Source organism: Littorina saxatilis, linkage group LG1 (assembly GCF_037325665.1).
Source record: "Littorina saxatilis isolate snail1 linkage group LG1, US_GU_Lsax_2.0, whole genome shotgun sequence".
In the NCBI taxonomy this organism is placed as follows: Eukaryota; Metazoa; Mollusca; class Gastropoda; order Littorinimorpha; family Littorinidae; genus Littorina; species Littorina saxatilis.
Window position 1 is genome coordinate 105,570,253 of NC_090245.1, and position 13,107 is coordinate 105,583,359.

At 42.1% G+C, this 13,107-nt stretch overlaps 1 protein-coding gene across 2 annotated transcripts; it reads left to right on the forward strand.

Moving 5' to 3' along the window:
- The first annotated feature begins 662 nt into the window (after positions 1-662).
- On the forward strand, positions 663-12,847 carry LOC138948863 (G2/mitotic-specific cyclin-B-like). Of its 2 annotated transcripts, none has more exons than XM_070320496.1 (8): positions 663-817; positions 3,107-3,475; positions 3,830-4,024; positions 6,466-6,624; positions 7,066-7,302; positions 9,513-9,653; positions 10,125-10,229; positions 11,423-12,847. In XM_070320496.1, the coding sequence occupies exons 1-8, from the start codon at positions 794-796 to the stop codon at positions 11,522-11,524; spliced, it is 1,332 nt and encodes a 443-aa protein (XP_070176597.1). In that variant the 5' UTR covers positions 663-793; the 3' UTR covers positions 11,525-12,847. The 2 variants fall into 2 exon arrangements, with proteins under 2 accessions (XP_070176597.1, XP_070176605.1); XM_070320504.1 differs by lacking the exon at positions 663-817 and adding an exon at positions 1,119-1,404.
- The last annotated feature ends 260 nt before the right edge of the window (positions 12,848-13,107 follow it).

The window sequence follows — 13,107 nt, forward strand, 5'->3', positions numbered from 1 at the left end:
AATGAAGAAAAAATGCCACGCAAAAATCGTACGGTTATCTTCTGAATCTTCCTGTATTGTTATCGTACATTTGCAAAGAACAGTATGTCGATAGTTGCATCTGGGTAAACGTCATCTATGTAAACGGTTTATAATTTCACTTTTCAACTTGATCCAACCCTGGGACTGCGATCGAGTGGGAGACAAAAGCCTTTTAGTTGCACGATGTTACATTACAAACATGTGCATTTCGCGGTTACTCTAGTCTGTGCGATAAGATATTATACAGAATGTGTAACGAGCGGACAACCAAAAATCGTTGTACTTAGAGTGTCTCCGGTTAAAGAGCTGCAACGGCGATCGTTGTCTTACAGACTGGGCGCCACATGAACAGACGACGGAAGTAGATTGCAGACGAACATTGTCATGCTTTCCATATATGGACATTTCCGTGAACGTCCGTCAGTCTCCGTCCGAGGCTCGGACAGATTTTGACTCGCTAAATAGAACTTATATGGATTATATTCTTTACTGTTGCTCCTTTTTCTATGGTCTTTCTGTATATAAAACATTTCTGTATGTTAACAAACAATTTTTTCATGGTTTATTCATATCGACTTCGTTGTCAGACAACCGACAACAAATTCAGCCAATAGAATTTTGCCTTACACTGCAGCAACCAATCAATGAAATACTTCAGTTATTTGAAGATTCCCGCAGGAAAAACGTGATGATCGTGATATTGCAATGAGAGACTGATGACTACGCATCACCGGACAGTGCAGCAGAATCAGCCTTTTCTATTCTGAGCACGATGGCAATAACACGTTCTGAATTGGTGAGTGTGTTTACCAAAGTTGAAATGCACTGTTTGTTATATTGCTGTGAATGCGAACAACATACGCTTCCAAACATGCACGAACAAGCTTTTCCTCCCGACATTTTTGTTTTGTTTCTGAATCTGTTATTGAAAAATCAGTGAATACTCTTCTTGTTGGAAGTTTTGTCAGCGGTGTTGTTCTCTAGGATTGTCTGGCTGATGGGTGCAAACGTCAAGACAATAATTTGCTTTTTTGCTTTGTCAACGGGTCTTGAAGCGTGGGTCGGTGTTATTGCAAACAAGTTGTGGCTTGCCTAATCTGTTCGAACTTCAGTTTCCGCTCTGGCGTTGTTGAGACCAGACCTGACAACTGACATGTCTGGCAAGGCCAGTACCGCCATAACTCTTCTCTGGTGGTGTCGGTGTATCGCTCCTGCTAATAGTGCTAAAGATACTGGAGAGTTTTTATACGTGAAAACTGCCAGAGTTCTTGTGGAAGGCGGTACGCCAAAATTGCCAGGACATTCAACTGAACTCGGAAACGCTGAAAGTGAACATTACTGTGTGTGAATTCCTTTGTATCGACGGTTCGCTGAACAGTACATGTAAGTCATTAGGCTAAGGTTGTACATGTACCAGCATTTCATACTGTTCAAAACGGTTCAAAAATATTAAAAGTAAAACAGTTTAACAATAACAGTTTGTGCCATTAACACTCAGTCATTCTCAGTCATATGCCTGGCCTGGACATGTCCTCAACAGTCGAACGATACATTTTTCTGTTCTTGGTTCTGTTAAAGTGTTAACTGTTGGGAGTGTCTCGGGATCCGGAGCCCCCAGGCTTGGGTACCGGCAGTCCCCAGTATCTCAATAAATAGACTTTCCTATTTTTCACATATCGGTCAGCTTGCCTTCTTAGCTCAGTCGGTAGTGATATGCGCTAGAGATGAGGTCGCCGGTTCGATCGTTGCCGGTCCATTTTTATTTTTTCTATTTAAAAAAAATCTGTTTAACTTAACATAGAAACAAACAAAAAACAACAAACATGTTTTATTTATGGCAAAAGATAAATCTACTTTGCATCGGGACACTTCGACAGAATCTCGCTGACACCTGCGAACAAACCGCATATTTCTCGCTACGGTCAGTCGCTCATCAGTAACCACATTGTTGCCGAAATACTACACGTCTTTGTGAATCCAACACTGATTATTATCAATCTTTCTCCACAGTTCTTTGAATTGAACAGCGAACATCCTACACAATCACAAAATAATGATTTACAGGGTGAGTGCCGGTTCCTGAGCCTGGGGGCTCGAGCACCGACTCACCAGTGCTTGAACCCCCAGGCTCGGGATCCAGCTCGCCGGTTCTCCAACCACAGCCTAACTGTTATTTGCTTCAGGTTTAACATTTTAGTTGTGTAATGTTCTTTATCCGAGTATTGTTACGGTATTTGAATCTCGATATGTTACTGTAACTAAGTGTGACCTAACAAGTGCAACTGCTACAGACTACTCACAGCAGTAGACATTTCCAAATTATTTCACTTAGTTACAGGGAAACCTTTCTAGGATATGTCTGGAGCTCACACAAGACTAATTAGGTTTCTTATTACCTGAACTTGTGTCTGCTTGGAGTACTACATTGCACATTCTTTTTGTTTTTTTACTGGGTGTTTGTAAGTTGGACAATGACAGGCCGAGTTCTTGGTGTAATTGCAAACTACATTTCTGTGGCCGATTCCTCCCCCCACATGTTGACTGAGGGGTAATTTTGTTCATCTCCTCTTCTCTTGAAGTATAATTTATATAACAGGGCCTAGCATTGTAAGCCGTTCTGCGTACTTTACGCCGAAATAACATCACCAGTACGCGGAACTCGATTTGGTGTACGCCGAAATGCAAAAACCTGTTATTCCCAAACAGTCCCACTCACTCCCAGCTTTCGTTTTGTGCGCCGTTCGGTTCAATTCTCAATCGGTTTGACAGTTTGCTTGAGCACGCACTTCCTCTGGCATCGCGCGAGCATGCTTTGTGCCGGTGTTTTGTGGCTCTTGACTTGAAATAATGTCTCGAAGCAACATTGTTGAACGTGGTCAGCCATTCAGTGACAAAGAATCCAGGTATTCCTGGAAGTGGGAATGGCTGGATTTCGTTCCGAAGGCAAGTCAGAAGAAGTAATGTGCCGATACGGACAATGGCATAATTTAGTTGCTCAATCTTCTTTTGTAAGCTGAACTCACTTTTTCCAATGCTAGGCCCTGATGTGATATAAAGGTTCTATAAGGATTTGTTGTTGTTGCAGGCCAGAAAAGCGGGCAGCAGCACAGACTCCAAGATGAACGACAACATAGACGCCACGGTCCCAAGCAAGGCAGCCATGGAACAGGCAATGGGCTCTCGGTTTGCTCTAGGGGACATCGGCAACATTGGAGCCAAAGTCTCCAGTCTCACCCTTGACCCTCTCAAGAAAAATGGTGCTATCAAGAAGGAAATCTTGGGTCAACAGCCTGCAATCACACGTCAGAAGACGATAACACGGCGAGCTCTAGCCCAAGCAGTAACCATGGCACCCCCTGCTGCTCCAGCAGTCACGGCAGCAACATCCCTGAGCTCTCTCAGCACCAGCGTCAAGGCCACAGCGCTTAAGACAGAGGTCTACTGTGACTTCAAGGTATATATTGGTTTACTTAGAGCAGAAGATTTTAAATTTTCACTTTGGTGATTGAATCAGCATTGCTCAGATTTTGGCAAATGCTAAAAACCTATTAAAAGTATGTTCATTTAGCAACATGCCATAACTAATATTACATTTACCTTTCGCCATCCTTTCTTGGTGCTGCTCATGAAGAGATAAGTTCATGCTACATATCATTGACCTCTTTGGTGGTTGTAAGTCCTAGCCCGGTCAAATATTCAATTTAGCTTTTGTGAGATGTTCACTAGTTGTAGTGTAACTAAGAGTAAGAACCTCCCCTGGTGAAATTCAGCTTTAGTTGGATGTGAACTGATTTTACCTTTCTCCCAGGAGCCGGCAGTGATAGTGGAGCCAGTCCCAGCCTCAGTGATGCCAGTGGCTCCTATGGACATTTCTGAGGATCGAGCTGATGCCTTCTCTCGAGCTCTGGTGCCTGTGGAAGACATTGACGCCAATGACCATGACAATCCCCAGCTGGTCAGCGAGTATGTCTGTGATATCTACGACTACATGCACCAGATGGAGGCGAGTCTACAGCGAAGTTTGCCATTTTATCTGTTGGAGTCAGGGTGGGGATGTAGCTCAGTCGGTAGCGCGCTGGATTTGTATCCAGTTGGCCGCTGTCAGCGCGAGTTCGTTCCCACGTTCGGCGAGAGATTTATTTCTCAGAGTCAACTTTGTGTGCAGACTCTCCTCGGTGTCCGAACACCCCCGTGTGTACACGCAAGCACAAGACCAAGTGCGCACGAATAAGATCCTGTAATCCATGTCAGAGTTCGGTGGGTTATAGAAACACAAAAATACCCAGCATGCTTCCTCCGAAAGCGGCGTGTGGCTGCCTAAATGGCAGGGTAAAAACGGTCATACACGTAAAAACTGTGGGAGTTTCAGCCCATGAACGAACAATCACCTGTTGTGTCTGCAGTTGTTTTTTGTATTGAGTGGATCCTTTTTGACTCGCATGCGAACCAAAAGTGAGTCTATGTACTCACCCGAGTCGTCCGTCCGTCCGGAAAACTTTAACGTTGGATATTTCTTGGACACTATTCAGTCTATCAGTACCAAATTTGGCAAGATGGTGTATGATGACAAGGCCCCCAAAAACATACATAGCAGCTTGACCTTGCTTCAAGGTCAAGGTCGCAGGGGCCATAAATGTTGTCTAAAAAACAGCTATTTTTCACATTTTCTCTGAAGTTTTTGAGATTGAATACCTCACCTATATATGATATATAGGGCAAAGTAAGCCCCATCTTTTGATACCAGTTTGGTTTACCTTGCTTCAAGGTCAAGGTCACAGGAGCTCTTCAAAGTTGGATTGTATACATATTTTGAAGTGACCTTGACCCTGAACTATGGAAGATAACTGTTTCAAACTTAAAAATTATGTGGGGCACATGTTATGCTTTCATCATGAGACACATTTGGTCACATATGGTCAAGGTCACTTTGACCCTTATGAAATGTGACCAAAATAAGGTAGTGAACCACTAAAAGTGACCATATCTCATGGTAGAAAGAGCCAATAAGCACCATTGTACTTCCTATATCTTGAATTAACAGCTTTGTGTTGCATGACCTTGGATGACCACATGTATTTTGGTAGGAAAAATGTGTAAAGCAGTTCTTAGTGTATGATGTCATTGCTAGGTTTAGGTCAAGCATGTGAGTCGTATGGGCTTTGCCCTTCTTGTTGGGAGATGGATGTTGTGCTGAGGTTTGGATGTTGTAAACCTGGTTCATCTTTCAATGAGATTGTTTTAGTTTTCAGCTAGGTTTTTGTAGCCTCCAAAAGTCATATTTTCTTCGAAGACTTACAAGGATTTGTTCCCGCAGTGGGGCACTGCGGTTATGAAATTAAAGGCCCCTCCTGTTTTTGGAACCGCAGGAGCTTTCTAGTTTGCTGTTATGTAGATTTTTGGTTCCTCTTTTCTGTCATGCTCTCTTTTTCTTCATGAATTTTTTTCTGCCTTCTTGCTCATTCACCTGTATTTTTTCCAAAAATCTCTTCTCTTGCCGCTTGTCTCGCGATTCATGTATAGTTTAATCTGTTAGTGTTCTGATGTAAGCCCAGCAGTAGATAGGTTAAGCCTATTTTAACATACTGGAAACTGGTAATCTTCCAGTAGGTATTAATTTAGTTTTACTAAAGCCTGCTGGGACACAAGTAATGGGTTAGTGCATTTGTAAACAGGAATCGCTTGACAAGTGGCCCCCTTCATCCCCCCCCTTCCTCGTCCTGATATGGCTCTGCGTAGTCGGCTGGACGTTAAGCAACAAATAAACAAACAAACAAACAAGGATTTGTCTTAAAGTAAACTCTTTTTTTTTACAAGTAAACTGACCTGTTTACCCTTACGATTTTGGCGTAATTTATTAAATAATATGCCATTCCGCTATCCTTGTCAAGACTACGATTTTCATAAATAAAAAAAATGTAAAAAAAAAAGTTTTACATGTTTGGCATTGGGTTTTTTTTTCAATGGCAAAATGGGGTGAAAAAGCACAGGACTGACAAGAGATCATGTCTGTCTGATGAGACGCTGGAGAGCCTTCTAGTGGTGAAGTCTCGCCCTCACTCATTCGGCAAGCGCAAAAGTACAGTAGAGAAGCGCTTGACACACTGAAAAAGGCCTACTACGAGCAAAAGAAAAGGAATCGGTGATGCATGTGCTTTTGATGTGATCTTCTTTGAAATTATGATGACTACAAAAACTGACTGTTTTGTTTGTGAATGATGGATATATGTTCATGATTGCGTTTCGCAGACACAGTTGTCATGTGCGTTGTAATTGGCGACGAATGCTGGATGATTACTATTTTTGTGCCAGGATTACTATTTTTGGGGCTGAGCATTACTCCATAACACTTATGGGGGTAAACAGGTCTGAGTAAAGTGCATAATTGGGGACTGGATGCTGCATTTTAAACTTTCTGAGTGAACCGATTGTTGCTTTATTCCACAGAAGCGACTGTTTGTGCGCCATCACTACCTTGACGGGGCAGACATCACGGGCAAGATGCGGTCGATTCTGGTTGACTGGTTGTGTCAGGTACATCACCGCTTCCACTTGCTGCAAGAGACCCTCTATCTCACTGTTGCCATCATTGATCGATACCTGCAGGTAACTACCCAACCTCTGTCATGTCACCTTGAGCCATACTGTGCCAGCAGACAAGTTTTCAGCAGTTTTGACTTGCCGGAGCAATTAGGAGTCCTATTAATGAGCAGCGCTAGGTCGGTCGGCTCAAAACGAATCAAATCATTACGCCAATTTTCCAAATCTTACTCCTAGGTTTTGATCTTGAGGCGGGACAAAAGTTTACCAGCGTATATATATATTAAGTCACAGGATAGAATTAGAATGATTGCTGAAGATTTATCACTGCTGAAAATATCCACTGAGCCATTGAGAAAACCATGCAAATCGAGCAAGATTTGGTCTTCTCCCGTCTTTTTTTCCCTTTCGTGTTTGTTTTCTTTATTTTCTGTAGTTTTGACTCCAACTAGCATAAACTGGTTTTCCTGATCTTGCTCTTATATGATCGCTGTTTCTGATTTTCAGGAGAAACCTGTGATTCGAAACAAGCTACAACTAGTCGGAGTGACAGCTATGCTGCTAGCTTCCAAGTACGAGGAAATGTTTGCTCCAGAAGTTGCAGATTTTGTTTACATCACAGACAATGCCTACTCAAAGGCAGACATTCGTGAAATGGAACGTGATATACTCAGGACTTTAAACTTTTCCTTTGGAAAGCCATTGTGTCTTCATTTTCTGAGGAGAAATTCAAAAGCAGGACAGGTAAGAATGACATGTGCTATACATGCTGATTCCCTCCCTTTTGGAGGGTTTGTGTGGTGGAGGCAGCGTGGCTGCCAGTGATGTAACCGTATGGAAACAATATTGTTTAAGTTGGCAGGTAAATTATGCTTGTTGGTAACTGATGCTTTACCAGCAGAGCTGCCAAATGTTATGCATTCAACGTAGTATTGAAGACATATTGCTGCACTGTTAGGCCAAGCTTAGAATTGCTACAGTCACAATCGTGCAACAGTTTGCTCTTTCTTGCGAGTCCTGGGACTCATTTCTGATTCTCACTCCATGTAGCAGTCCAGTTTTGTGGCATAAAACATATTCCACACTGCAAAATGGCACTGCAGACAGTATTGGCCATTATGACTACTACATTAAAGCACCAAATGTAAATTATTACACTTAGGCTTCACAAGGGTTGGCAGGGCTGTACCAGTGATTACTAACATTTCCAGACATTGACACTATTGGTTCAAGAATTAATGGCATTTGCACAACCCCCCGCGGGTTAGGGGGAGTCCCATATTGGTTGGGACGAGAAAGAATTTACCCGATGCTACCCAGCATGTCGTAAGAGGCGACTAACAGGTTCTGTTTCTCCTTTTACCCTTGTTAAGTGTTTCTTGTATAGAATATAGTCAATGTTTGTAAAGATTTTAGTCAAGCAGTATGTAAGAAATGTTAAGTCCTTTGTACTGGAAACTTGCATTCTCCCAGTAAGGTCATATATTGTACTACGTTGCAAGCCCCTGGAGCAATTTTTGAGTCACTTGAGAAAAAGTGACTATGTAATCGGTCAGTGTTAGTCTGTCCGGCCGGCCGGCCGGCCGGCCGGCCGTAGACACCACCTTAACGTTGGACTTTTCTCGGAAACTATCAAAGCGATCGGGCTCATATTTTGTTTAGTCGTGACCTCCAATGACCTCTACACTTCTAACGATGGTTTCGTTGACCTTTGACCTTTTTCAAGGTCACAGGTCAGCGTCAAAGGAAAAATTAGACATTTTATATCTTTGACAAAGTTCATCGGATGTGATTGAAACTTTGTAGGATTATTCTTTACATCAAAGTATTTACATCTGTAGCCTTTTACGAACGTTATCAGAAAAACAAGGGAGATAACTAGCCTTTTCTGTTCGGCAACACACAACTTAACGTTGGGCTTTTCTCGGAAACTATAAAAGTGACCGGGCTCAAATTTTATGTGAACGTGACTCATTGTGTTGTGAATAGCAATTTCTTCCTGTCCATCTGATGCCTCATATAATATTCAGAACTGCGAAAGTGACTCGATCGAGCGTTTGCTCTTCTTGTTTTATTAGTGCTTTTGTGAACAAGAAACAATTAACAAGTGGCTCTATCCCATCTACCCCCTTTCCCCTATCCCATCTCCCCCCTTTCGCCGTCGGGATATAACCTTAAATGGTTGAAAACAACGTTAAACACCAAATAAAGAAAGAAAAGGCATTTGCACATAAAACGGCCAGTCTGTTTATCTTCACAAAGTATTTGAGTTTCAGGATGCTTCTATCCTCTTATTCTATGTAAAGCCTAGACAGATCTGGGGTGATTTTCAACATGTTGTGCATGAGAAAAAAGCACCTTGAACAAAGGAACCGTATGGAATGGTTTATTGAGTCACTTGAGAAAAAGTGACTCTATGTAATCGGTCAGTGTTAGTCTGGCCGGCCGGCCGTCCGTAGACACCACCTTAACGTTGGACTTTTCTCGGAAACTATCAAAGCGATCGGGCTCATATTTTGTTTAGTCATGACCTCTACACTTTAACGATGGTTTTGTTGACCTTTGACCTTTTTCAAGGTCACAGGTCAGCGTCAAAGGAAAAATTAGACATTTTATATCTTTGACAAAGTTCATCGGATGTGATTGAAACTTTGTAGGATTATTCTTTACATCAAAGTATTTACATCTGTAGCCTTTTACGAACGTTATCAGAAAAACAAGGGAGATAACTAGCCTTTTCTGTTCGGCAACACACAACTTAACGTTGGGCTTTTCTCGGAAACTATAAAAGTGACCGGGCTCAAATTTTATGTGAACGTGACTCATTGTGTTGTGAATAGCAATTTCTTCCTGTCCATCTGATGCCTCATATAATATTCAGAACTGCGAAAGTGACTCGATCGAGCGTTTGCTCTTCTTGTTCTAGGTTCTCTTGACATTGTCATGTTTTACAGGTTGATGCTACGAAGCATACATTAGCAAAGTACATGATGGAGCTGACCATAACGGAGTATGACATGGTCCACTTGCCGCCCTCCCAGATAGCTGCTGCTGCCCTGTACCTCTCCATAAAGCTGCTGGACAACTCTCCATGGGTGAGTTGGACTTTTGCATTGACAGCACCATTGTTCATTGAAAGGGGGTGGGGGGGTATTCAATATATATCTCTGGTCTGTAGTCTTATTCAGTTATCAACATTTAGTATTTGACCATGAGTTATGACCTTGCAGTTGAACTTGGACTAGATCAGTAGATGTGTTTGTCAGTAACTTTCCATTTTATTTTGCGTTTTGTATCATTTAGGCCAAGAAAAAAAATTATTCCCCCTCCAATGTCATATTTGAAGGTGTGAGATTATGTGCTATTGCTTGACTGAATGATTAATCACGACTCAAGCGTTCTTTTTTTATTTACCTTGTCTGAAAAAAAGCCTTATTCAGAGTTCTATGGCTTTACATCATACAATTCTATAAAGACTGAAGTGTATTTACTTTCACTCAGTGTGGTTAGTTGTAGGGAAAGATTTGTTTGTGTGTGGTTACAGTAATTGACTGTTTTGTCAACAGACGGAAACACTGGCATACTACAGCACATACAGTGAGGACCACCTCCAGCCTTTGGCTACCAAGTTGGCGGGTCTGGTCCACAAGGCTGAAACAAGCAAGCTCACTGTAAGTTCCTGTTACTTCTCTTTGACCCGCTTGAGAAATTAGGGAGTCATAGTCATAAGTATGGTTTGGATGTGCAGGGATGTTGCTACAAATTCATACCTATATGACAAATGTCCTGAGTTCTTCAGCATCAATAGGACATTTGACTGCTTTCAGAAAGTGTAATGGGACATTATGAATTTGCGCCAAACAGCTTATAACACATTCCATGGAATTGTTCCAAAGTCATGCGCACACACACGCGCGCGCGCGCTGTAGAACATACACATAATATAGTAAATACATCAACACAGTGTGCGTATAATGTTGTATTTGTTCAGTTTCAAAGAAACCACAAAAAAGAAACCAACATGAACAACTTCAGAGCTCTTACTTTGATTACAAACTGCATGATTTGGATAAAAGTTGAAAAACAAAATGATCGGTTTGATCTAATGCTGATCTTTTGCAGGCTTTAGGGTTTTTTCAGCGGCATAATTCAGTGCTTCGTCTTGTATCGAAAACAAAAGCAGACGACAAATTTAGTCAGTTGGAGTTGTCTCCCGTACTCCTGTAGCATGCACTGATCTAAAAAAAAAATCCACTATTTTTAGATCAGTGCGCTGCACCGAGACGGTTATACCCAAACGGCGCATACCGCAAACGGTTTGGGAATTCCCGACAAAAGAAAATATCCGCACGCGGCACTGGCAACTTCAGTGTCAGCTGAACACGAGAGCGTTCGGTCTTTTAGAAGATTTGTATCTTGAAATGAAAATTAACAAATATTGCGCCGCCCGAAGGAATGGAGTACATATCGGACAATGACCACGCTCGGGCTAAAACTATAGGACATCTGACCGACATGCGGCAATGTGAATCGGACATTTGGGATTTTCATCGTTATATGTCAGATGTCCGACGCCTAACGACATCCCTGGATGTGTGGACAAACTGTACAAAATTAGTTTTCTTAGCCATGATAAAGCTAGATCTTTGAAACGATTTACACTTTCAGGGTTTGGTACCTGTTAAACCTGTGAGTCTGTTTTCAAGAGTGCTGCCAGGTGTCAGATCAGGCCTGGAGGACAGATATAAATTGTCATCTTTAGACATGGATGTGTCTGTGCACTTTTATATTTAGGTGGAAGGGATCTGTTGTATATTGTGGATTACTTATTTGTCTAAAAATCAATGTTTTGTTTATCACACAGGCCATTCGCACCAAGTACAGTACATCCAAGCTGATGAAGATCAGTCAGATCCCTGAGCTCAAGTCGCCCCTCATCACAGAACTTGCAGGCCAGGCTTCTTGATTGGTCTTCATGTCTCTCCACCTCACTCCTAAGGTGCTGACACTGCTGCCCTGGGGGTGCAGAACATCAGTCAGCAGTGCTCCCATGTGCTGCGGGCATCTGACTTGCAGACAAGCCAGTCTGGTGCCTGGCTGGTGTTCCAATCATCGCCGTCTCGGCGGGTTGGTGCCTACAGCTGTCTCCCAGTTGATTGTTACCACCTTCCTTCAACTGCCCTCTCTAGGCTTTTATCCACTGCCTCAGCGTATCCTGCGCTGATGTGACAACAGCATAGTGGATACCTTCAAATGCTGGCAACCTTTCCTGAAAAGTTCAACTTTTCACCATATTTCCATCCTGAAAAATGGTAAACATTCCGTTGAAACCTACATTGACCCAAAGAAAGACTGCTCTACAGGCCTGTTGTGTCTGTACCGGTACCGTCCTGTTTCCTGTCCATCCTTGGAATGGAGATCTGTGACTGCATGTTATTTGCCTTCATCCAACTGGTAGAGAACTGTGATACTCTGCCTGAACAGAGATTAGTGCCTGACTGAGTGTGGATGTGTAGTACTTGCTAGTCTGAGTGAGAATTTTTAGGGTTTCTCCGGTCCCTTCGAAGTTTACCAGAACCTCCTGTGGGCATTGTTTACTGGCTTTGTTAGTGACGTTGCATCATCTTGCGTGCAACTGTTGACAAGCACAATCATGTGTGTGAGAAATTTTCAACAAGACATTCGGTCACTCCTACCTTTTTATTTTTACTCATTTTTATTGGTGTCTTCCATCTTTCTAGCAGCAGAAGAGTGATGTGTGTGTTTGTAGCTCTTGAAGTGACATTGCTTCTCAACTTGTACATACAATTTAATTTAATCAACTCCACGTGGTAGATGTTTGTGCACCAAAAAAATGACATTGTAAGGTTGTGTCAAACCATCTCTCTTTAGCTGCTGGGAAAGGACCTTGTTGGAAGTCTCATTCAGCGTCATGAATGAACTTGTGTATGAATATATTTTAACATGTAGATCGAGTGTAACCTCTTTCTGTTTGAATGTCTGCCTAGTATTCACAAACCAGTGCCTTCGAAGCGAGTGAATGTTTTGCATTGGAGGCAGCGATTCTGAATGCTTGTGTGTAAGTATGCGTTTTAGAACTTTATCCTCAGGAGCTTCTGGTTAACTCCCACGGACAGAACCAAGTTGGATGGAGGACATACACATGCATTGTTACCGTAAATAGTTGATATATATATATGGTGTTTGCATGCTTGCATGATATTTTCCAAGTAATGTTTTACTCTTTTAAAAGCTGCTGTATTCTGTCAATAAAGCATTTGAAGACAAATTTTAAAATGTTACATGGTTTAGTCTTTTAATCTCTCTCTCTCTGCATGTATGTATGTGTGCCTGTTTGTCTTTGGTTGGACACAGAAACCCCAAAACACAGCAATGGTCATGTTTCAGGACATTTGATATCAGGCCATACCCATTAGTCCTATTTTGACTTTGCAAAGTAGTTCAAGAAAATGAACTTGTATTGAAACCGAATGACATTTTGCCAAATGCTCAACTCGGTTAATGGCATGGCAGGCTTCAGGTAGCAAT

Bases quoted from the DNA above. Each gene is read 5' to 3' on its own strand.
- LOC138948863 (XM_070320496.1), top strand. From the start codon at position 794: ATGGCAATAACACGTTCTGAATTG. The intron at 818-3,106 runs GTGAGTGTGTTT...TTGTTGTTGCAG, and splicing joins CAATAACACGTTCTGAATTG to GCCAGAAAAGCGGGCAGCAG. The intron at 4,025-6,465 runs GCGAGTCTACAG...TTTATTCCACAG, and splicing joins ACTACATGCACCAGATGGAG to AAGCGACTGTTTGTGCGCCA.